Raw genomic sequence first — 25392 nt, forward strand, 5'->3', positions numbered from 1 at the left:
AGAGAGAGAGAGAGAGAGAGAGAGAGAGATAGGAAGGAAGGAAGGAAGGAAGGAAGGAAGGAAGGAAGAAAGAGAGAAAGAAAGAAAGAGAAAGAAAAGAAAGGAAGGAAGAAAGGAAGAAGGAAAGAAAGAAATGAAAGAAAGAAAGAAAGAAAGAAAGAAAGAAAGAAAGAAAGAAAGAAAGAAAGAAAGAAAGAAAGAAAGAAAGAAAGAAAGAGAAAGAAAGAAGAAAATGCTAGGTTGGGGCGTGATTGTCAATGAGGGCTCTTGTTTCTTCAAGGTGATTTGAGCTGCTTCTAATAGGGTCAATCGTGGAGCACGTGTTGGGACAGGCCTGTGTCTTGACCCCTTCCACTGAGTCACATGTGCTCTGACCCCTTTCTAAAGGATATGCATGACCTATGCTCTTGGTTCATGGGTCATAGACTTAGAGTTGGACAGGAGCTGGACCCTGTCGGCTAACCATTGACTTAGAAAACCACAACTCAACATCATCTATGTTGTGCTGTCTCTTGATCTGCTGTGTTAAACCTTGCTCAATTACATGGTAAGACACAGGTCAGAGCTGGGATTTGAACCCAAGCCTTCTGATTCAGAAGCCAGTAGCACATCGGTTAGTCACATGGGCCCCCAACAAGCGATATATCAGGGGAATGATGCCTGAGGCAGGTAGGGCCACCCACCCTGTGGGTGATCAGAACCAGCAGCAATGCCTGCCCCTAGGGATGGCTCTTATGATGTTCAGTCTGTGATGTCTCTGTCTGTGTCTCTTTGCCTTCCCCTGGTCTCACTCTGGTCCCTGTCCATAGAAGGAAATGTCAGAGGCAGAAGGTCGAGGGGCCACCCGTCACTCCCGCCTGGGGAACCCTTATTGTTCCCCAACACTTGTGCGGAAGAAGGCAATTCGAAGTAAGGTGATCCGCTCAGGGGCTTACCGATGCTGTACCTATGAGACCCAACTGCAGCAGTCTGCCCGGGAGGCCTGTGAGTGTGTGTGTGTGTGTGTGCATGCTGTGTGCCCATGGGGGTGGGTGTCTGGGTAGACAGAGGTGGCTTCAAGTGGGAGTGTATGGAAACCATGGGAAATAGGGTAACGGGATGGGACAAAGGGCTGGCTATGGGGAGAGGGAGGATGGAGGGGGTGGGGAAGGTAGCCCACTACCAAGATGTTCAGTTGGGTCTCAAGAGGGCTTGTAGAGTACCAAAATTACATGGTCTCATACCTAGAAGGGAAATCAGAGATCACCAGATCCCACCCATTTCACACCTGACCTGGGGAGTGTGACGGCTCTTAGCTCCATTTTACAGAAGAGAAAACTGAGGCTAAAATGTCAAGTGCTCCAGAGTGATAGTGATTAACCCAAGACACAGAGAAAGGATTTAAGTCCAAATCATCTAATTCAAGATCAAGTGTACTTTCCATGCCCTCGTGGAGTTTCATAAATCATCAGAGCTGGGAGGGACTTCAAAATATGGGATTTCAAAGCTGGGAGGGTTCTTAGAACACAGAATGTCAGAGCTGGGAGGGCCCTTAGAACACATAATGTCAGAGCTGGGAGGGCCCTTAGAACACAGGATGTCAGAGCTGGGAGGGCCCTAGAACACAGGGTGTCAGAGCTGGGAGGGCCCTTAGAACACAGGGTGTCAGAGCTGGGAGGGCCCTTAGAACACAGGATGTCAGGCTGGGAGGGCCCTTTAGAACACAGGAGGTCAGAGCTGGGAGGGCCCTTAGAACACAGGGTGTCAGAGCTGGGAGGGCCTTTAGAACACAGGGTGTCAGAGCTGGGAGGGCCCTTAGAACACAGGATGTCAGGCTGGGAGGGCCCTTAGTGACCAAGTTCAAGCCCCTCATTTTCCAGTTGTCAGAGAGGGTCCTGCACTTCCAAGGCAAATGTCTATGGCAGGATGTGATCTAAGGTGTTTGTGGACCCCAGGTCTAGACTGTGACACAGTGGAGAGTGTTGGGCACAGAGTCCAGAGCCTGTGTCTGTACATGGACTCCTACTTATCACCTGTTTGCTCCCCATCTGTAAAATGGGTTCCCAGGGCTGTCCTGAGGTTCTAGTGAGAGTCGCTACAGACACGTCAGCACTTGTTAACACATGTGTCCCAAATACCGCAGTTCCCAGTGCCTGGGAGAGCTGGGCCCAGGGCTCCAGTGGCCCGGTTTGCCTGGTGGAGAGCGAGGGAAGCCTGACGGAGAATATCTGGGCCTTCGCTGGCCTGTCTAGGTGAGTCCTTAGCATTTCTCTCACACACTTTTGTGATGTGATTTAAGGCAGAGGCCCTCGTGCTGTCACAAGGCAACTTTGAGCTTGGGGCAGTTTCTTCCCAGAGGGGGAACCTGGGCTCTGGTTAGGGGTTTGGAAATAGGCCAGGCCACACTGGGGAGCATCCTCCCCGTTTCTGGGAAGTGCAGCTGGTGAGCTGGCCCTGGTCCAAGGAGTTGCAGAAAAGTGCTACCTGAGGCCTGCTACTCACCCAGTGCCCCTTCTGCCCCAGGACCCGGGCACTCTCCCTGCTCCGAAGAGATGTCCTGGGGGCCTTTCTGCTGTGGCCTGAGCCTGGACCCAGTGGCCAGTGGTGCCTATCAGTGAAGACACAGTGTGGAGTGGTCCCACATCAGGTCTTCAGGACGAACTTGGGCAAGTTCAGTGTGGAGGTAAGTGCTTGGCGTTTGACGCCTCCTGCCCCTGCTCATCCCTCCCCCATCCCCAACCTCTTCTCTGTTCACATCCCTTGGAATACTTCAAAGTCCCTGAGTATCTCAGGTTGTCAGACTCAAGACACCTGTGCTAGAGGGTCTGTATTAGGAGACTCCTGTAGTTTCAGGAAGGAAGGAAAGAAAGAAGAATGGAAGGGAGGAAGAAAGAAACTTAAGAGGGAAGGGAGGGAAGAAGGGGGAGGGGAGAAAGGAGAAAGAAGAAAGGAAAGAAGAGAGAAATAAGGGAGGAAAGGAGACAAAGAGGGAAAGAAAGGAAGGAGGAAAGAAAGAAAGGAGAGAAGGGAAGGAGGAAAGAGGGAGAAAGAAGGGAGAAAGGAAGGGAAGAAAGGATGGGAGAGAAGAAAGGAGGAAGGGAGGGAGAGGAAGAAAAAAGGCAGGGAGAAAGGGAAAGAGAAAGGAAAGGAAGAAAGTAGAAAAAGAAGGGAGGGAGGGAGGAAGAGAGGAAAAAGAAGGAGGAAGGAAAGAGAGAAGGCAAGAAGAAAGGTAGGGACAGAGGGAAGGAAGCTGGAAGGGAGGGAGAGAGATTCAATGAAGGAAGGACTGACTTACTAGGTGCCAACCACTGTGCTAAGCATTGGCAATACAAATCCAGAAGTGAGCAGGTCCATGCCCTCAAGGGGCTTCTACTCTGTTAGTGGATTGTGACCAGACAGGGATGTTCGGTCTGGGAAGTCAGAGGGACAGTAAGTGGAGACTTCGGAGAAGTAGATTGACACCTTTATAGAAGCACACAGAGAAAAGCCCTTGGGAAACCTGAAGAGAGAAATGTGACCCTAGAGGGGCTTTGAAGCGTCTCCAAGTGAGCTTTCCCTCATTTGTACCCCGATGATAAAGCTTACGTGACATCAGTTGACACTGCAGGGCTCTTGGTCAACAATCATTTATTAAATGCCCATTCTGTTCAGGGCCCTGGGCTAAGCTCTGAAGTTATGAGAGAAAGGCAGAAACATAGCCCCTGCCCTCGATGCCCGTGAGTAGCTGGGTGCACACCGCTGGGCTGGGAGGCAGAAAGACCTGAGTTTAAATTCAGTCTCAGATGCTTTCTGAAGGTGTAACTAAGGATAAGTCACTTAAACTCTGCCTGTCTCAATGTCCCCCGCTGTAAAATGAGGACAATAAATAGCACGTAGCTCCCAGGTTTGCTGGGAGGCTCATGCTCAAATGGAAAAATACTTGTAAAGTGCTTACTTAGCACAGTGCCTGGAACATAGTAGGCATGATAGACATGCTTGTTCCCTTCCCCCATTTGTAAAGCACTTAGCACAGAGCATGGTACACAGTAGGCACTTAATAAGTGCTTGTTTCCTTTGCTTCATCAAGGAGCTCATATGCAGATGGGAAGTTCACATTCTAATGGGGGAGAAGACAACCTAAGAAGAATTAGCATTTAACTTTAATATCTTTTAAATTTAATATTTGAGTGGCTAACATTTGTAAAGAGCTTTAAGGTCTGCTAAGTGCTTTAATACAATATCATTTGATCCTCACAACAACTCTGGGGGGTTAGTGCTGTTTTATCCTCATTTTAAAGATGAAGAAACAGGCTGAGAGAGGCTGGGACCTTCCAAGGGTCACATCCACAGTCCTCTGAATCGGCATTTCGAACTTAAGTCTTCCTGACTCCACTCCAGTATTCTAGCTACTGGGCTGCCTTAGTTTTGGGAGTAACTGTACATTTATCCCTTCCACATAGCAACTTTCCCCATTTCGGCATAAGGAATTAAGTGGGAATGTTGGGGGAGCTTTGTAGAAGCTGCAGACGACGCAGAAAGAGTTGAAAAATTCAGCAATGCATAAAATATATGTATAGTATTGTATAATATCAACATATTTTCTCTTTTAATACCATAATAATTCAGACTATTTCTCTGATATGAAGACAGAGCCAAAGAATGTTATGCTTCCCTAACTCCATAATTTGGAAGGGATAGACAATGTAAATGGAAAAGAAGGAGGCACTGGCAGTGGAGGGACCAGGAAAGTTCCCCCAGCCCTTCATCAGAGTGGGATTTGAACTGAGTTAACTATACAGTGTGGTAGAAATGGAGACAAAATTCCGATGTCTCCCAAGATGTGTAACCCAAGGCATGGACTTACCTTCTCTGGGGATGTTTCCTTTTCTTTAAGATGAAAGGGTGGCAATTTCTATAAAATGAAAGGGATGTTAATTACCATGTGTCCCAGACTCAGGCTTGGAAGGACTGAGATCACCAGTCCACCAGTGGGGGTTGGGGGGAGAAACCCTGGGGACTGAGGATGATTGACTTTTCCCTGTGCCTTCCCTCAGCATCTGCCGACAGAATTCCCCAGCCTGGAGGCTCTGGTGGAGCACCACTCAGGAGCGGAACGTAGCCTTTTCTGTCCACTGGACATGGGACGCTTGAACCCCTGCTATGAGGCACAGGACTGTGGGCCTAGCCGGCCTATGTGGCCCCGTAGCCACCCCAAACATGAGCCCCAGCAGCAAGAACTGGGTTAAAGCCACCTTGAATTCCCTGATGTGCCAGCACTCAAAGTGTGTGTGTGTGTATGTGTGTGTGTGTATGTGTGTGTGTGTATGTGTGTGTGTATCTGTACATACTCTCTGGTCTTCCCAGTCTGAGTAATCTCTTCCCTTGCTTCAAGGAGCATAGCCCCTCAGTGGGAAGTCACCCTGATGAATCAGACCAGGAGCTGCTGGTGTCTCTGCTCCCTGCTCTGCCCCCAAAAGCACACACCACAGGAGCTCTGGTCCTTAGAAATGGCCTGGAGGGAAGAGAAACTCCAGCCTTCCCTTGACTTGCTGGGTCATGGACAAGGACACAGTTGCCTAGCTTGTCTGGGATGGCTGCTTCTAGACACCCTCATCAGAGATTTTGCCTTCATTGCATGGATATGTCTCGAGCACCAGGCTGATTGACCCAGGAGTGTCGCTCTACCCTGGATGGGCTCACCCCAGGTTCTGTTTCGAGCTTTCTTATGAACACCTACTTCTATTCAGAAGATCTCTTGATGGTGGGGGAGGCATCCGAGGATAGTAACTGAAAAAGACTTGGGTTTGAACCTCTCATCTGCCTCTTCTTAGCTCTCTGACCTTTAGCAAGTTACTCCTTTCTCTGCACTGCTCTGTAAAGCGAAGCAGTGTGGTACACAGAGGATAGAGCTTTGGGCCTGGAGTCAGGAAGACCTGAGTTCAAATCCTATTTCACATACTAGCTGTGTGACCCTGGATAAGTCTGCCTTCTGTCTGTCTCAGTTCCCTCATTCATAGAATGAGGGGGTTGGACCCAACCTAGCTCTAAATTTATGATCTGTGATAAAAGGATTGGACCAGATGGTCCCTGATGCCCTCAGATTCTGGGCTCCTTTCTGCTAGACCCTGTATCTAGGGCTGGAGGTGCTTCAAGGAAAGTCACTGATCAGGGATTATTAGGTACTTGATTGAAGCACTCGGAAAGGATGCAACAGGCTGGGGGGGGGGGGGAAGGGAAGGCGCAAGGGCCTGTTTGGTCTTCAGATGCCAGATGTCTTCAGAAGCTGAAGTCTCTTTAGTTTTTGCAAAGTCCCCAAGGTTAAGGTATAAGGAGCATAGGGAAGGCTGCTGCAGAAACACTGGGTGGGCAACCACTCCTCCCCCTTCCAAGTTTATATCAATGTAGGTACAGACATTCCCAGACACTGGCCAGGAGTGTCTACAATGTAACTCGATGCACCAAATAGTATGATCATAAGGTTTAGAGTCAGAGGGAGCCTTGCAGAACTTCTGTCAACCCTCTCATTTCAAGGACAGGGAAGCTCCGGGGAAAAGAGGAAGGTGATTAACCCAAGGTCACATAGTCAGTAGCTGAACCAAAACTTTGGCATCAGCTCTGAGTAACTTAAAAAAGGTGGGGAGTTAATTCATAACTAGCTCCTGGGTCTCTAGACTTTGAAGTTTACCAGGTGCTTTCTTTAAAAACAATCCTTCCACCCCTAAGGATGGGACCTGAAGGATCTTTTCTCTCTTTTAACAGATAGGGAAACTGAGGCTCCATGAAGTGACTTGTTCAGGGTTAGGAAGCTAGGAAGTGTAACAAATGGGATTTGAATATATTTGATGGGTCATGGACAAGGACACAGTTGCCTAGCTTGGCTGGGATGGCTGCCTCTAGACACCCTCATCAGAGATTTTGCCTTCAGTGCATGGACATGTCTCGGGCCCCAGGCTGATTGACCTAGTGCACCCTACAAACCCACACATCTCCAGATTCTCAGTCCTCCCTCTCCCTCTTCCCCTCTCCCACCCCCACTTCTCCCTCTTCCTCACCCTCCCTCTTCTTCTCCCTTCCCTCTCCTCTGCTATCTATCTGTACCTCTTCTCACTCTCTCTTCTCCTCTGTCTCTGATTCTCCCATTCTCCCACACAGTTTGATATATAGTGAGTGGATAGGGCTCTTAGCTTAACAATCATGAATCCCAAGTTGAAATCCTGCCTTAAACACTGACTCTGGGCAAGTTACTTAACATCTCTGGCCTCAGTTTCCTTATATGTAGAATGAAAGGGCTGAACTCGACAGCTAGTGTTCCTTCCAGCTCTAAATCTACAAGCCTTTGCTTTCCCTTTGGCCAGCTAGAGCCAAGGGCTAAATAGGACCTACAGAAATATGGGGATGGATAAACTGAGAATCGCCCCCCCCCCATAGCAGGAGCCAAAACCCAAACTGATTAAAGTTTTATGGTTTTTGCTCTTCCTCACTGTATCATCCCCTGAGAAATTGAAAGCTTGAATCTCACCCCAGGCTTCAATGGGGGAACATTTAGGTACCAGGTAGGGATGGAAGGAGATGTCAGGGGGTTGGGCAAGAGCCACTGAGAAGATGAAGGAATATATGGAGTGTGAATGGGCTAGGTTGGGGCCCCAAGGGATCTTGGGTAATCTATGTTAGAGAACCCTGTTTTCAAGTATGAGAAGTGCTGTCATTGAAAGAGGTTTATTAGCTTTGTACTGCTGCACCTCAGAGGGGTGAGCCAGGAGCAAAGGATGGAAGTCACCCAGAGGCAGATTTCGGAACTTCCTAATACTCAGAGATGTCCATGAGTGGGATAGGCTGTTGGGCAAGGTAATGAGCTCCCCATTACTGAAGTAGAGTCTTTATGTCTGCTTGTCAGAGATGTCTGATGTGAGCTCAGAATAGATGGCCTCTGATGCTTCCCACACTCAGGTTCTGGGTTAGGTTAAACAATTCAAGCATCCCTCCTTTTAAGTGAGAATGATGGGATTTTTCAGACTTAATCATGAAAACATTCATCTTCAATATGCTGAATTTCCAAAGGTCTCTTTGTTTCAGTTGGTCTGTGTATGGAAGGCATCAGACCTTTTATGTACCTCCCCCTGCCAAACCAGGCACAAAGTATTGGAGTCTGGCTGCATTGGGTTCCATGGCTTCTCAGACTAAGGGACACAAAGGGGGAAGCAAGCCACTCAATCACTGTGTAAGCTTGGGTATATTTCCTTCTATGGGCCTCAGTTTCCTTATCTGTCAAATGAAGTGTTGAGATGAGAAGATCTCTACTTATTTTCATCATGACAGCTGAGTTTGAACTTGAAAGAGTTGCTGATAGTCAAAGGCTGATTTATGAATTCAGAAATTGGCTCCTATGTAGCAGTACCTGGGGTGGGAAGCTTCCAAGGCTGATTCCTCTCCAGTTTTCTTTTGGGGGACTTTTCTAAAAGGAAGGGTCATGGGTTAGACCAGGGGTGGGGAACCTGGGGTCTTGAGGCCACATGTGGCCCTCTAGGTCTTCAAGTGCCAACCTTTGACTGAATCCAGGCTTCACAGAACAAATCCCCTTAATAAAAGGATTTGTTCTGTAAAACTTGGACTCCGCCAAAAGGCTGCACCTAAGGACCTAGAAGGCCACAGGTTCCCCACTCCTGGGTTAGACTGTACTAAATTCTTCGGTGGGGGTGGGGAAGAGGGGCGGGAAGAGCATGGTTATTAATGAAAACATTTCTCTGACAATGAAGATGAATGGGAAAATAGGGTTGACTTTCTATGTTTCTTTGATGGAATCTATTCCAGCACCATGAAGAATGCTTGGTAACTGGACACAGCCCTAGTCCTGGGTCCCAGTGTCAAAGTGCCCCCCTATTGTGACATGAGCCCTGATGGCTCCTAGCCAATAACAAGCGCAGGCCAGTATCGGATTATTTTAAAAAAGAAAAAAAAGGCGATGGAGCAAATAGTGTAAAGGAGGTTTCAAGGGATGTGCACCCTACATAGAACAACTTTTTCCAAGCACTTTAACATTCATTCAACAAGTATTATTGAGCGCCTACTACGTGTCAAGGCACTAGGCACCTACCCTATTTGCATACCAACCACGAATGTACTAATATGAGCCGAATTGTCCATTACTGTGTGAACTTCCTGGGAATAAAACCTTAGGTTTCTTTAAAATAATCTCACTCAGACTTTTCACCAATTCCGGGACCTCTCCTGCGGGCCTCTTCTTTAGCCGAATTCGTCTCATCTTTGGTCGCTTGTCCCTGACCCCCAGACTCTTTGTCCTGAAGCCCGTCGGGCCTGGAACCTGTCTCCTGTATTGCTACCCCTCTCCCCGGCCGTTTCAGTCCAGGCTCAGGCTTAGTGGGTTGAACAGAGGATTGCCTTCTCTGAAAGATTACCTTTTTAATAGTACCGACTTGCCTGTCTTTTAAAGGGAAACCCGGCCTGGGTAGCTGCTACTTCTGTTTCTGTAAAGAGTAGGGTTAGGAAGAAGGGAGAGGGAGGTGGGAGTCCCTTTTTCTGTCCTTGAGTTTCTCTTACTCAAGGGTGTCTTACTTTAAAGTACTCGTTTAACTCGCCGCATCCCTAACTTAGCCCCAAATCGTGCCCGTGTCTTGTAGAGTCTAACGGTCCCTGCCTTTGCCTGAATCTCTCTCTCTAGCTTAACGAGTGTTTCTAAAATGTATCTAGCTACAATGTATCTCTAACTCAAGGGTGTCTGTCCCGCCCTCTCCCCTTCATCAGAGCCTCTAAAGCACTCCCTTATAGATCGCTTAGGGTGTCGATCAACCTACTGCTGTTGTCTGTTGTCTCTCTGAGAATCCCTGAGCCCGTCTATCTCTCTGGATCGACCTCCCACCCCTACGGACTGAAAGGGTGGCTGGGGCCAGACTGCTCTGCGCTGGGGGGCGAGAGAGGAACACCGGCTGGACGTGGCTTTTGATGGGCCGCAGGAAAGGCTTGGAACTTCCAGACCTTCCCCGGGGTCGCCGCCTGTGACGCCAGAGCCTGTCGCTAGGCAGCCGCGAACGCCGCGACAGGCGGGAGGCAGGGGCGGCTCCCGGGCTCGGGTCCCAGCGGCGGCGGCGCCTGCAGCGCGGAGCCCCCTCCCCCCTCCCCCCGGCCCAGCCACAGGGACCGGAGAGCCGGGGCGGAGGAGGAGAAGCAGGCTCCGGCTTCGGCCCCCCATCTCCCACGCGCGAGCGTGCCGGGGTCACCCGGGAGGCTCCGCCCGCCCGGGAGCCCCCTTTCCCTTCCCCCCGCCCCATCTAGGCCCCGTTACTGAACGTTGCACCACCCCTAGACACCCCCCCCCGCCCATCTAGGAGCGGGGCTCCCCTCCACACGACCCCCTCTGTGTTCGTTATGGCCCCCCCCCCCCCGCCCCAGGCCCTGGCATCTGGCCCTCGAAAGGAGGCCGGAGTCAGCCGCCCACCTCCCTCCCTAGACCCCTGCGCTGCCCCCAGGCCCTGCACCCACCCTGAGGAGCCAGGAGGCACCTCGTCTCCCCCGGGCCCTGTGCCCAACCCCGCTGGGCAGCATCCTCCGCTGGCCCCCCAGGTCTAAGCCAGTCCTTCACCGGCCCTGAGGAGAGAGGCTAAGCGCTCCCTCTTTCCCCAAGCTCAGCTCAGCACCCCAGCTCAGTCCAGGAGCCGACCCTCCACCCCTCTCCCCCACGCCCCCGCTAAGCCCCGCCCCCAGACTACCGTACAGATCCCAGGTGCCCCTCAGGTCCTGCGTCCGTCCAGAGCGAAGGGGTGCCCCCCACTCAGGGCCAAGTCTGCCCTGCCCCGAGCCCCTGGTCAGGTAGCCTGTGTCCCGGGTCCGGCCCCGCCCCTGCCCTGCCCCGCCCAGCCCAGTAGGCCCCCCAGCGTGGGCCTGCAGCCCCGGCTAGGCCCCCGGGGCCCCCGCCGCGGCGGCAGCATGGCCTCGGAGTCGGTGAAAGTAGTGGTTCGCTGTCGGCCCATGAACCAGCGGGAGAAAGAGCTGAACTGCCAGTCCGTGGTGACAGTGGACTGCGCCCGCGGCCAGTGCTTCATCCAGAACCCGGGCGCCGCGGACGAGCCGCCCAAGCAGTTCACCTTCGACGGCGCCTATTACCTGGAGCACTACACCGAGCAGATCTACAACGAGATCGCCTACCCCCTGGTGGAGGTGAGGGAGGGGCAGGGGCCGAGGGAGGCCGTGGGGAGGATCGAGCACAGACGGGGCCCGGCCCCCTGTCCTCGGCCTGGCCTCTCCCTGCCAGCCCTGGGAAAAGCAGTTGCTGCCTTCGAGGAGTTTACATTTACATCCTCTATCAGAGGAGGGCGATGGTCCAGAGGCCGGGCCCTGCTTAGCTTGTCTTCCCCATCCAAGGAATCCAGGACACCCCCTTTTAACTGGGATTCAGTCTTTACCAGCGAGCTCACTCCCATACCCCTTGGATTCTGGTCTGCAGGCAACTCTAGCCGCACTCTGCTCAGGACTCTAGGTCAGGCAGCCCTCCCCTGCGAACCTTCTGCTTCCCTGGCTCAAGGTTCAGCTCAAATTCCACCTTCTAAAAAAGGCCTTTCTTGGTCGCCCCCTCACCCAAGCTAGTGCCCTTCGGTCTGGCATTACCTTCGAATTTCACTGACATCTTGCATGTACATAGTAATTTGCATATTGTCTCATCCCATCTCTCTCCCTTATAATGTGAGCTCTTTGAGGGCAGGGACGTTGTTTTTGGCTTTCTTTGTATCTCCAGCACTTAGCACAATGCATGGAACATAGTAATAAATGTTTGTTGACTGAATGAACTATGCATCACACTCCTACACTCTACCCTACCTATATTCAGACTTTGACTTCCCTTTTCACTCATCTAAGCATGATGTATATCTATACATTTCCCACAGAGTTCCAGTTCTCAGTATCCCCACTGTGCCCCTCCCCCCTTTCTTTGTGGAAGTCAACCTCTTCCTCCCAGGACTGGGTCTTCAGTCCTTCTACCTGACAGAAAGGGCAGTCTTTTCCTGTTGAAACTCTTCCCATGTCCCCAGCCTTTGTTGAAGCTTCGATTCCTGTTTCTCTTGTCCACTCAGCATTTGGACCTGTCTAACTTAGGGCCTTTTGAAGGAATTCTCTGGGGCATCCTGGGAGTCAGAAAGACCTAGGTCTAAGTCTCACCTGTGCCAGTACTGTCTGTGTGGCCCTGGGCAAGGCATGAACCTTCTCAGTGCCCCACTGAGGGTAATAAAAAAAAAACTTTAATAAATTGCTAATCAGTTAGTTACTGATTGTCATTGGTAGAGGGAATTTCCTCACCAGAAGTTCTCTGTGAAATCACAGGCCCAGGTGAAATAAGAAATGGGACCCATTAAACAATAGCAGAAGGGGGAAGACTTCTACCCAGAGTCCAGTGTGGCCCCAGTCCTCACCTGCAGACAGCAGGACATGATAAAACTTGAGTTTCAATAACCCTGTCTTGAAATAGCAGGTCTGATTTTATAGGAAGATAACTTGAGTCCATCCAAAGGCTGTCAAAAGAGAAACATAGCTGGTGTTGCATTAAGCAATCTCAGGAAGGTCAAGGGGTCCCATCTTGTGTGTGTACCCCCTATCTACATCAGACTTCTTCAAGTATATTAAGGGACAATGGGGCTTAGGGTTCTACATTCAGCCCCTGGCAATTTAGTTAGCTCTAGAATGCTGCTTAAGCCCCAGGTCCACAGATCAGACTGCTCAAAGAATCTCATGTCCTGCTCCCAGTGAATTAATGGCATTGTTAGGAAGGCACAGGCCTCAGCTCTGCCATTGATTTTCAGGGTGATCTTGGCTAGTTTCCCTCTCTGGGCTTCAGTTTCCTAGAATCCTAGAAGTCATCTTGTCCAACCTGAGCAGAAACCCCCTTTTCAACACCTTTGATGTGTATTCATTTAGCTTCTAAGACCTCCAAGAGAGTGTGTGTGTGTGTGTGTGTGTGTGTGTGTGTGTATGTGTACTTATACCACCTCCAGAGGCAGGGATTCTATAATGCAGGCATTGGACAGCTCCTCCTTCTTTTAACATGAGTCCCCTTTAAACTGGAAGGGGCCTCAGAGGCCTTCTACTTCAGCCTCCCCATTTTACAGATAAGGACACTAAGGCCCAGAGAGGTTAAGTCACTTGCCCATGGTCATACATCCACTAAGCATCTGTGGTGAGATTTAAACCTAGGCCCTTTGATTTCAAATCCACTGCTTTTTGCCCAGTCCATATTCCAGTGAAAGCATTCAAGGGTTCCATGACAGTCATGTACAAAGGCCATTCTAAAATGTGTTAGTGTCTGATACTGTTAGGGGCACTTTAGGGATGTGGGGTTGGATGAGCCTCCTCTACCTTGTACTGACCTCAGACTTGATGGCTTTAGAGAGGGAAATCCCAAGGGTGAGTTGATCCCAGTCTCAGAAGACAGCTAGCATTCAGGACTGGGCCAGACCAGGAGCTACCTTCCATCTCTGGTTCTGATGGGAAATATGCCTCAGTTCTCCCATGTATTCAGAGATATGAAAACCTCTGGCTGTTTGGGTTTCTTCTTTTATCCAGCCTCGTTTTCCAGTTCTCAGGGATCAGCGTGGGAAGGAGTCAGTCCTTTGGCAGTTTTCCATGATGGAACAGGATGAACCTGCCCTTAACTCCTAGGCGTCAGAGAAGTGAAGACTGTGTTTCTCCTGTCCTACCAGTTAGATAACAGCCCAATCTTGTCTCAGCCCTGTCAGTGCATCCCAGTTCCTTTTTTTTGGCTTTTTTTGGAGGGGGAAGGCAGGGCAATTGGGGTTAAGTGACTTGCCCAAGGTCACATGGCTAGTAAGTGTTAAGTGTCTGAGGCCAAATTTGAACTCAGGTCCTCCTGTTTCCAGGACCAGTGCTCTATTCACTGCACCACCTAGCTGCCCCAGGCATCCCAGTTTAAGTCTCTTTTTCCCTCAAGTCCTGAGTCTCTGGTCCCATTCTCACTCTGACAATTGTCAGGGTTGCTGCTGGGTAGTTGACCATCCCTTGTTCTATCTGTGAGTCTCCACTTTCCACTGCCCCTGATAATAGCATCTTCACCTAGATTTGACAGCAGACAATGGGAGATGTTTCTGACCTGTGCTGGCACCAAGATTCTTCCTCTTGAAGGAAAGAGCATTGAGTAGGAATTGCAAAGAGACAAATTGAGAGGCTTGATGTCAGGGAAAACCTCCTAACAATTAGATCTATTCCCATGTGGAATAACATGCTTTGGGAGACTTTGATTCTTCCTCCTTATCCAATGCTCTCATAACTCCATCCCAGACTACCTTCTCTGGATTTCTCTTGATTCGCACTCCACTGCAATTACATCAGTCTTCACTCGAAGTCACTTTCTGCTGGGTTTTGCTCTTATCTGCTGCACTGCCCATGTGGAGATATTCAAGAGGCCTTTTCCCGATTTCCCTAGATGTTAGTGTTCCTTCCTGAAATCATTATTTATGCAAAATCACAGGAGAGTTGGAAGGGACTTCAGCAACCATCTGGATCAACCAATACCCTCAAAGGAATCCCTACTTGTAACACACCTGGGGCCATATTGTAATATAGTTAGAGGTCATCCAGTTTTTGCCCAAAGACTTCCAATGAGGGGAAACCCACCACCTTCAGAGTGGACCCATCCACTTCTGGACAGCTCTAAGCATTAGAAAGTTTTCGAGATAGCACATCTAAATTTGCCTTCTGGTAAACTATTGGTTTAGTTTCTATCCTGCATTGGTTTATCTGTTTTGTAAGCCTCCAATAGAGCCTCAAACTCCTTGAGGAAGGAGGCCAGGGTCAACAACACTAAACAAAGGGCCTTTGGTCCTTCTTGGGGTCCCACAGAAGAAGTGAAATCCCTCTTCCATGTGAGAGTTCTTCAAATACTTGAGGACATTTAGCATGTCTCCCTCCAGCCTTTCCCAGGTTAAACATCCGCAGCCAATCAGTTCTATAGAACAGGGATTTTTAAAGTACTTTATATAGAGCACAGTTCTAGGCACCAAGGATGCCATAGTGAAATTAGACACTGAACTTTTGCCCCTGATGAATTCTACTCATTAAAGGAGTAGCATGTGAACTATATGCAAATCAATAGTGAGGGGACCCCGAGACACAGACACATTATCTAGTCCAGCTCTTCATACCTTTGTCCATCACTGCCTTAGCTTCCAGCTGGGAGGATGAATACTATTGTGCTTGGCACTAATATCTGGGGACTGAAAGACAAAAATGAGGCAATCTCTCCCCACTGTCAGGGGAAACAACTGTAAACACATTTAAGTAAATACAATCAATCATTCAACAAACATTTATTAGGCACATATTGTATACCAGGCACTGTGCTCAGTGCCAGAGGTACAAGGTAGTTTTTGGGGAGGGGATTGCTGGTATAAGGGAGAATCTGGCCAGGCTTCATGTAGGGCTTGGCTTGAGCTGAATTTTGAAGGAAACTCAAAATTCTCAGAGGTGGGAAGCTGAAGGGATGGCCTGTGCAAAGGTATGGAGGTGAAATGCCATGTTTAAGGAAAAGTAAACAAGCCAGTTTAGCTAGAAGGTAGAATGCCTGAAGTGGAGGAATATGGACTCAGTCTGGAAAGATAGGCTGAAGCCAGGTTGTCCAGGGTTTTAAATGCTAGGCTGAGAAGCTTGTGTTTGATCAGCAATAGGGAGCCACTGGACCTTCCAGAGCAGGGGAGTGACATGATCGAGCCTTGGCTTTAGAAATGTTTCTTGGCAGCAGTGGGGGAGATGGATTGGAGAAAGAAGAGTCTGGATGCAGGGAGACTAAATGAGACAGGCATCACAGTAGCTGTGGCCAGAGCTTCCAAGGGTTTGAACTGGGCTAGTGGTGTTGGGAGTCAAGAGAAGGGGGTGTATATAAGAGAAGCTGAATCGATAGGAATGGCAAGACTTGGCAATTAATTGGATTTGGTGGTGGGACTGAGAGTGAAGAGTGAAGGAAGACTGAGGTTGTGAGTTTCCCTTAATAGTTGTGTGTTTATTTTTCTGTGTCTGTGCAGTGCCCTCTAATTGAGGACATTTAGCATGTCTCCCTCCAGCCTTTCCCAGGTTAAACATCCACAGACAATCAGTTCTTGGTAAAGTATAAGATCCCAGAGGGCAGGGACCATCTCATTTCTGTCTTTGAGTCTCCATCACCTAGCACAGTGAATGGCACATAGCAGGTGCTTCATAAGGGTTGATTGACTGATTGAGATGCCGTGGAGTTATGACTACTTTCAAATCCCAGGGCTGCTCCAGACCTCCCAGGAATGGCTCAGACCATCCCTTCTTCCTTTTACCAGAAAAGGAGGCGAGTAAATGGTGAACCACTCCCACCTCCCACCCTTGACCAAAGGTCACCTAACAGCTTGGGCCCATGGCCCACCTTTGACATTGTTATTACTTTTTCAATTTATTTTTTTCAATTAACAAAGATAAATTTTCTCTCCTCCCCCACCCCCATATACCCTAACTATCGGTGTCTCTGTTGGTTCTATGCGCAGGGTGTCACTGAGGGCTACAATGGCACTATCTTTGCCTACGGCCAGACAGGCAGTGGGAAGTCTTTTACTATGCAAGGCCTGCCAGACCCTTCTACCCAGAGAGGCATCATCCCCAGAGCATTTGAACATATTTTTGAGAGTGTCCAGGTATGAGAGCTGAAGGGGGTGGAACAGGGGTGGGAGGGGATGCTGGTTGAGGAGAAAAAGACCCGAAAATCACCTTAAGTCTTCACTTTCCATAGGCTCACCTATTTGGGTGACCCCTGGGGGTGAGGTCCATCAAGAGGAGAATCTATTTTTTTTCAAACTATTTTTTTTTAAGCAATTGGGGTTAAGTTGCTTAAGTTAACTTGCTCAAGGTTACACGGCCAGGTGTTTCTGGGTGGGTGCTAAGTGTCTGAGCCTGGGATTCGATCTCCAGGTCATCCCAACACTGGAGCTGGTGCTCTTACTCGCTGTGCTACCTGGCTGCCCCCAAACTATTTTTTTAAGTTTGTTTTTTTCCGTTAAGTGACTTGCCCAGGGTCACACAGCTAGCAAGTGTGTCAAGTGTCTGAGGCCAGATTTGAACTCAGGTCCTCCTCACTCCAGGACCAGTGCTCTATTCACTGCACCACCTAGCTGCCCCTTAAGTTATTTTTTAATCAATTAACACAAATTTTTTCTCTCACCTCCCCACTGGGGGAAAAAACACAGCAAATCCCTCGTTACAAATACACAACAAATAAATATGTAACAACCCTTGTAACAAATGCTCAGGCGAAACATTCTCATATTGGTCATGTCCAAAAATGTCTCATTCTGCATATTTAGTCCTTCCCATTCTCAGGAGGTGGGCAGCAGGCTACATCAAAAGTCCTCTGGAGTCATGTCTGAGTTCTTAAGGTGTTTTGTCTTTACAGAACTTTTCTTTTTGTTGTATAAATTGTCCTCCTGATTCTGCTCACTTAATTCTGCATCAGTTCCTACAAGTCTTCCCAGGTTTCTCTGAAACTCTATCTTTCATAATTTCTTAGAACACAGTAGTATTCCATCCCAAGCCTTCTGTGATCTACCATGATTTGTTCAACCATTCACTCGGTTCTTTGCCACACAAAAAGAGGTTGCTAGGCTCCTTGGTCAAGGTCAGGCGCCTACCTTAGGCCTCACTTTTCTACCTGGAAAAGAGAGGTTATAGGAAGTTGCAAAGGAACATTTATCCAAATTCAATACAACAGAAGAGAATTTTTAATTCTTAGAAGGCAAGATAATAAATAGCTCACCTTTATATACTGCCTTGGTGGTTTACAAAATGCTTTAAAGACATTATCTTTTCTAAACTTAACAATAACTCTATGTGAGTTGGTAGATGCTATAATCCCCATTTTACTATAAGGAAATTGAGCCTGAGGGATATTAAAATGAATTGTTCAGGGTCACAGAGGAAGGAAGTATCAGAGGCTGGATTTGAACTCAGGTTTTCCTGTCTTTAAATCCAATGTTCCATCTATTCTTCAGGCTGTCACTCACTGTGAAGCATGCCCTATGAGCGAGGGGGCAAAGTTTATAGATCATTGACCCTAGATTCAGGAAGACCTGAGTTCAAATCCTACCTCAGACACTTACTAGCTGTGTGACCTTAGGCAAGTCATTTAACCCTCTTTGCCTCAGTTTCCTCATCTGTAAAATGATCCGGAAATAGCAAACCACTTCAGTATCTCTGCCACGAAATGACTCCAGATGGGGTCATGAAGAGTTGGACATCACTGAACACCAACACATTCTTTACATTGATGTAATAGTTACTGTGTAACTATTTCTGGTTCTCCTTATTTTATTTGGTTTCAAGTTCATGTACACCTTCCCATACTTCTTTGTATTCATCTCATTCACCATTTCTTCCAGCCTAATCAGAGTCCATTGGACCTCAGGCTTTTGTAAGGAAAGTATTTTGTAAACTCTATAGTTGCATAGAAACCTAAGCTAATAAATTCCTTGCTTGTCTCCCTGCCCACCAGTCAAATGAGACACAATTTGGAGCCAAGCAGCCTTTCAGAGGGACCAGACTGGGTGCTCTCTGGTCTGGTTTGCAGGGCTCTTTGCTGGAAAATAAAAGCCTTCCTCCATTTCCTCCTTACAGTGTGCTGAGAACACCAAATTCTTGGTCCGGGCTTCCTATCTAGAGATCTATAACGAGGATATCCGAGACCTGCTGGGAGCTGACACCAAGCAAAAGCTAGAGGTGAGGACAGACAGGCCCAGGGATCATCTTTCAGGAACTATGGCCTGGGCAACCATCAGAAAGAGATGGGAATTATGGCTTCCTTGATTGCATTCATCCAGAAAATATTCAGCATTTCTTGGAAGCAAAGGATTGTGTCTGGCACTGGGTCTACAAAGTGAAGAGTAGCCCCAATCAATCCCTCGTTCCGTCCAAAAATTAGCATTTCTTAATCCCCTTCTATGTGCTAGGCACTGTGCTAAGTCTGCAGATAGAGTCTGCCCTCATGAAACTTACATTCTTCTGGGGGGTGGAGTGGGCAGGTAGGGAGAGATGCCAGCAGTGGACAGGTAAGGCTAATACAGTGGGGAGTGATGGTAATTGGGAGAGCTGTAGACAAAAGGGTGCCCTCTAAGACCACTTAAACCAAACTCTGTCTCTAGGAGGGAGAGACCACTTTCCACTAAGACTGGGAGAGGCAGGGTGGAGACACAGAGGTGGCTTTTTGAAGGAGGTGGTGCCGGAATGGGGTCTCGGAGGAAGAGAAAGAATCTTAGCAGGTGGAATTGCAGAGGGTGTGGATTCTAGGTGTTGGGGTGAGGGAGAGCAGTTTGCCAAAACTGCGCAGGGCAGACAAACAGGTCCTTGAGAATAGGCCGGAATAGAAGTGGCCATCGAGGCAGGGGATTGAGGCCAGCATTGTAAAGGGCCTTAAATGCTAAGCCAAAGAATTTTGGTTTTCTCCCAGAGGCTATTGAGAAATACAATGCATTTTAAAGTATTTTCTTTGTAGACAGAGTTATCTCCAGGCATAGGCTCCTCCCTGGCTTGCTCCATAGCTAGGTTCTGGGCAGAATCCCATGGCTGTGAATTTAGTAACAAAGCTTTTTCCATTTCCCAGGGGATGAGCTTTGGTGATGGTTTTGTGGACTTGGCTACCAGCACTGTCCCTAATGAGTCTGTGCTACACAGAGGCAGCTGGGAGAGTGGGCAGCATGTTAGGTTTGGACCCAGGGATATCTGCTCTGGGATTCTCCTTCACTTTACTAGCTGTATGATCCTGGGGCACTCAGTTAACCTGTCTTGGCCTCAATTTCCTTTACATGTATGACAGGGTAGTTAATAATAATCTATCATCATCTATCTCAGAGGGTAAGTTGTGGGAAAACTCAGATAATGGATAAGAAAGCACTTTGCTATGCAAATTTGAACTATCATGATTATGACAATTATTATTTGCCAGATGCTTTCTCTAGATTCTGGAGAGGGAGATGGGTACCTGACCCCTTGTTTGTTTGCAGCAGAAGTTCAGGGGGACCTGAGATCTTCCCTGATCAGATATTCTGCCATGGACCTTCAATGACTCTTTAAACATCCCTTGGCTTTCTCTGTCTCCAAGGCTGCCATTTTACCCACATTCTTTCTACTGCACCGAATCTCCATGGTGGCCCCAGAGAATCCTGGCGAACAGATAAAGAACTGGGAGGGCTTTTGAAGACATTACTTAGACTTTATAGATGAAAGGAGAAGTCCAGACAGGCCTAGTGAGGGCAAATGGCCCAGCCAGCATCAGAACCAGTAGAGTTTGGGAGCATAGATTGGTAGCAGAGGATGGAAGGAGCTGTTTCCTTTCTCCCAGCCCCCTCAATGTGTCATTGTCAAAGGGACTTGGACATTAGGTTCTGCCTGGGGTTAGAGTGTTCTGACGATAGTCAAAAGGAAAGAGAGAGATGGGAAAAAGAAATGATGGTTTCTAATATGCTATTGTGAGTGCAACTTTAACCTAGAAATTACAGGAAAAAAGCCTGCCCCCGTGCTTAGTCACATATAAATATAGTTCCATCCCTCCCCCATTCTCCTTCAGCCACTTCATACCCTGAAATCAACTCCAGTAGCAAAGGGAGGACTGGCCCTGACCTAGTCAAGAGGAATGAAATCCCAGCTGGATATTTTTTAGCCATGTGACCCTGGGAAAATGGGTTCCCGCACTCTGAGCCTCAGTTTCCTAATCTGTAAAAAAGGGATAATGATGCCTGTACCGTCTACAGGGTAGTTATGAGAAAAGTCTTTCGTGAAGCTTAACATGCTACATACATTTAATTGGTTGTTAATTAATGTTACTTTACTCAGGGGTGTTCCTGGGGGGAGGGGATGCCCTTACAGGAAATCTTTCCTGATAATCTTAGTTGTCAAGTACAAACTTAGCCATTTACACTATGTTAGGGTAGCCCTGAAACTCAGTTGAATGGAAACTCCTTGAGGGCAGGGATCATTTCTTTTGTCTTTGTATCCCCAGTGTCTGGCACAGAGGAGCTGTTGGATTGGATTGGAGGGTGGGGATGGGCTCCAGGTGGCAGGGTTTTGGGTTGCTGCACCAGTGAAATGGCATTGCCTGTGAAAAACTCCAGACACCCCCCTCCCCTTCCAACCCATTCAGCATTTGGTTTTGACTGAGTCCACTCTCCCCACAATGCCTCCCTCTTCACTCCGGCTATATCTGATGAGACAAGTGCCTGGTTGGCCACTGAATTGACCCAAAGCATCTTCTGGTTTTAAAGAGTATCTCCCTTCTTATACTGGGAAGAATCCCTCCTATCTTCCATCTTCCCCTTTCTCTCTCTCTTCTCTTCCCTCTTCCCTTCCCCCCCTCTCTTTCTCTGTGTCCCTCCTTCTTTCTCTCTCTATCTTTCTGCCTCTCTCTATCTTTTTGTTTCTGTGTCCCTCCCTCCCTCTCCCTCTCTCTCTTTCTCTCTCCCTCTCTCCCTCCTTCTCTCTCCCTCCCTCCCTCCTTCTCTCTCTCTCTGTCTCTCTCTGTCTCTGTGTCCTTCCCTCTCTCTCTTTCTCTCTGCCTCTGTGTCCCTCCCTCTCTGTCTCTATGTCTCTTTCCCTCCCTCTTTTCTCTCTGTCTCCTTTTCTTCCCTCTCCCTCTTTCCCATCCTTCTGCTCCCCACCTTCTCACCCTCCATCTCCTCCTCCTCCCCGGCCCCCTTGCTCTCCCCCTCCTCTACTTCTCCCCTTCTATCATAATTCAGCCCTGGCAGTTGGGAGGAGGATTTAATGAGGTGCCTTCACACTTCAATGACACCCCCCTCCCCCAGTCATATACTTTCCAGTCACAGGCTCCTTAGTCCTGTTTGGAAAATCCATCTCTAAGTGATATTTTTCTCCCCATCAATATTGATTTATCCTGCCGTGGTTGTGAGTCACTGCAGTCAGCCTGAGGTTAGAGGAGGCGTTGGGGAGGGCTGTGGGGGATGTGCTGGGGTAGGGGGATGTAGCATGTGTCACGGCTCAGCTCTTTAGCCTAGGGAGGATTTTCCTGCCCTTTCACCAGCCTCTTCATGTCCTGAGGGAGACAGCCGTTAACCAGCTGCCTCAGAAGCCCTTTCCATTTCACCTGAGCCTCCTGGGAGCAGAGATAGTGATAAATTGTGATGCAGTCCATGAATTGGCTTCTCTCCTTCCCAGCTGGGCCTGGGAGCTTTTCCCCCAGGGAAGGTGGGGTGTCTGCCTGGTAGGACCGAAGTAAGCAGACCAAAAGCAATAGCTGATCTTTCCATTTCTCTTGGCCAGAAAAAGACCCATTTGTGCTTTGGGGGTTTCTTTCCTTCTCCTGACCCTTGGTATCTCCCTATACCTGGGGCAAAGGAAGAAGAGGAAGGGAATAGAGGAGAAGAGATCACACCTTGCACGTGAATACAACTTTAACCCAAGAATTATCAGAGGGATAACTGCAGACGTACACAGGCCTAAACCAGTAAAAAGTGTGCCTCCCCTCCTTCCTTCAGCTACAGTATATATCCTTGGCCCAGGGCCATTTTGGTGAAAGATGTCCTGGTACAGTGGAAACTCTAGGAGCTGGAAGTCCCAGACCTAGAGCCTGCTTTGTCACTAGCTCACTGGGTGCCCTTCTTCCTTGTTCTGAACATCTGTTTCCTTCTCTGTAAAATGAAGGGACCAGACTACTTGGTCTCTTAAGACCCCTTCTACCCTGACATTCTTTGTTCTAAGGTCCCTCCCAGCTCTGACATTTTATCCTTTAAGGGCCCTTCTGGCTCTAACATTCCAAATTTCTTTGGCTAAGATATAATGGAGATCTCAATATTAAACAAACCTACATTTTTAGTGGACTTTATTTTCTTCAGAGAGGGTGAATAAAATCCCCACAGGCATTTCCCAGTGAATGCCCCTCTACTGGGAAAGAATGCCTGTTCCTTTCTCCAAGGACAGGCCTAGGCCTGGTAGCTTGAGATTCAGAACTATTTCTCATTCTCGAGGGAGAACAACCAAGGCCTCATTAATCTTCCCCCCTCAGCCAAAGTGTGAAACAATGCATTGTGGGTAATGGCCTTTCCCCTTCCTTGCTCTCCCACTCTCCCTAACAACCCCACCTTCTTGCCACAAACACATGCTCTGGGGACAGGGATGGGAGGAGCCAGGAGAAGCGTCATGAGGCCCCATGGGGCGATTTCTAGGCTTGGAAGCTGCCTTCCAGAAACTCCTGTTCTTTGTTCTGCATCCCTCTAACAGGTTGCCATGACAACGGTGAGCTGCCAGCCAGTGCAGCAGCAGCTGGGCAGAGCATAGAAGCTGGCTGGGGCACAGAGGGAGACTGGCTGATACTTAGCAGGCCAGTCCCATCTTTCAGCCTCCCAGCCCAGGACCATGATCCTCGCTGGGACGGCCCATTTCTCATAACCATTGCCTCTCAGCCCCAGCTCGGTTGGGCTGCAGCCCTGTGAGGCTCACCTTCCAGTCTGTTGATATTTGTTCAAGCTTGTGACCATGTCTCAGGGCTCAGGCTTATATTCACATCCAAGGGCCTGGATTTTGGAGATCAAGCCTCAGGGAAAGTTGTCTCTGGAGATCAAATGAGTTAATTTGTTAAGTGTTTAATGAAATGCTTGGCACACAGTAGATACTTAATAAATGCTTTTCTCCCAGCCCCAGAATAAAAACGGAGCTGGCAGCAGGCAACAGGAAGGCTAAGATGGGCCCAATGTATTCTAGTTGCTTTTTTTTATTGTTGCCTTCCTTTAATTTAATTTTTTTTAATTAAAAAAAATCAGTTTTCCTTTCCTCCCTCTTCCCTCCCCAATTCCCCTTGAAACAACGAGAAACAAAACCCTTGGTTTTAGCAAGCCTAGTGAAACAAAACACATTTCTACATTGGCCATGTCTAAAAATGCGTATTTTGTTCTTGAATCTATCCCTTGTGTATCACGAAATGGGCAGCTGACTTCATCATGGTCCTGTGGAATCCCGGTTGGTCATTGTGTCGGTCAGAGTTTTTAAATCTTTCAGAGTTGTTTTCCTTTACAGTAATTCTCTGTGCTGTTGTCAATGCCCTTTCCACCCTCATCTTGGCATTGAAAAGTAGTGAATTTAGCCCCGGATTCTGGTTCTAACAGAGGGTATCTGAGGATGCCTTGGGGGCGTTGTTAGCCTCTGAACCTTAGGTGCATAAAATCATAGATGACCTTAGAAACCTTGTAATCAAACCACAATTTGTAGATGAGGAACTGAGGCCCAATTACTTGTCCAGGGTCACATGGCTACCAAGTACCTCCAGTGGGATTTGAACTCAGATCTCTGTCATGTCAAATCCCAGCACCCTATTGCCATGCTGCTTTTTTTTGGAATATGGAATGCCAGATTTGGAAAGGCCATCTAGTTCCCTTCTCCCATTTTACAGATGAAGAGACATCAGCCAAGAGAGGTCACATGGGGAAAGGGAACAGAACAATCACACTCTGCCTACAGAGCCAGGGCTTTTTCCAGGGGAGTTTGCTGGAGTGCAAATACTAGAGCAAAGAGGACAAAATTTGTTAGGAAGCCTGAGTGCAAATACATCTCTGACAGTTACTAGCTGGGTGACCCAGGACAAGTCAGCAGATCTGGGCCTCAGGTCCTCATCTGCAAAAATGGGATGATATAGCCTCTAAGATCCCTTTCACCCATAAATCCATTATCTTCACCTTAACCTGAAAAGTCACTGTTTCCTCTTCTGTGAAATGGGATATTATTCTTTTTTTTTTAAGCGGTTGGGGTTAAGTAACTTGCTCAAGGTTACATGACCAGTTATTTTTTGTGTGGGTGCCAAGTATCTGAGGCCGGAACAGATCCTAGGTCTCCTGACACCAGTGCCGGCGCTCTTACTGCCTCACCTGGCCACCCTGGATAGTATTCTTACACTGCTCACTTCACAGAGTTGTTGGAAGGAAACTTTTGCAAGCCTTGAAGTCATAAAGGAGAGGAAACTGTGATTGTTACTTACTATCTGGGTGACTTTGGGCAAGTCCTTTCCCTTCCTCTTAGTGTCATTTTCCTTCTTTGTAAAATGAGGCCATTGGACTACATGGCTACTAAGGTCCCTTTCAGCTCTGGCATCCAATACTGTGAGAGACAACGAGATGCAGTGGGTAGAAGCTAGATGGGGATCAGGAAGATGGGACTCTGATGGTCACAATCATCCAAAGGTGGGCACGGCTACTCAACCCCTATTATGCCCTCATTACGCCTATCTCAGAAGTGTTGTGAGGCGCAGGGGGATAACATGGGTAAAAAAACACTTGGCACACTTTAAAGCTCTGTCTAAATGTTGGTTAATATTACTAAGAGTCCTCCCAGCTCCGACATTCTGTGTTCTAAGGCCCCTCCCAGCTCTGACATCCTGTGTTCTAAGGTCCCTCTCAGTTCTGACATCCTGTGTTC

The 25392-nt window shown here is 48.4% G+C and overlaps 2 protein-coding genes across 4 annotated transcripts in view; both read left to right on the forward strand.

Moving 5' to 3' along the window:
• The window catches only part of SH2D5 (SH2 domain containing 5), a 29364-nt gene extending 20217 nt beyond the window's left edge, over nucleotides 1–9147 (forward strand). For all 3 annotated transcript variants that reach the window (XM_069079615.1, XM_069079612.1, XM_069079614.1), the window contains 4 exons: nucleotides 810–984; nucleotides 2123–2231; nucleotides 2503–2662; nucleotides 5013–9147. In XM_069079615.1, the coding sequence (XP_068935716.1) occupies nucleotides 810–984; nucleotides 2123–2231; nucleotides 2503–2662; nucleotides 5013–5204 (636 nt within the window). In that variant the 3' untranslated portion in view covers nucleotides 5205–9147. The remainder of the gene's footprint in view (nucleotides 1–809; nucleotides 985–2122; nucleotides 2232–2502; nucleotides 2663–5012) is intronic.
• A 1685-nt stretch (nucleotides 9148–10832) lies between these two features.
• KIF17 (kinesin family member 17) overlaps nucleotides 10833–25392 on the forward strand; it is a 61325-nt gene continuing 46765 nt past the window's right edge. The window contains exons 1-3 of the mRNA XM_069078437.1: nucleotides 10833–11127; nucleotides 16479–16625; nucleotides 18598–18699. Coding sequence (XP_068934538.1) covers nucleotides 10897–11127; nucleotides 16479–16625; nucleotides 18598–18699 — 480 coding nt within the window. The 5' untranslated portion in view covers nucleotides 10833–10896. The remainder of the gene's footprint in view (nucleotides 11128–16478; nucleotides 16626–18597; nucleotides 18700–25392) is intronic.

Source organism: Petaurus breviceps, unplaced genomic scaffold (assembly GCF_028583685.1).
Source record: "Petaurus breviceps papuanus isolate PSGF00001 unplaced genomic scaffold, PetGlider_PUasm1.0 91041, whole genome shotgun sequence".
In the NCBI taxonomy this organism is placed as follows: Eukaryota; Metazoa; Chordata; class Mammalia; order Diprotodontia; family Petauridae; genus Petaurus; species Petaurus breviceps.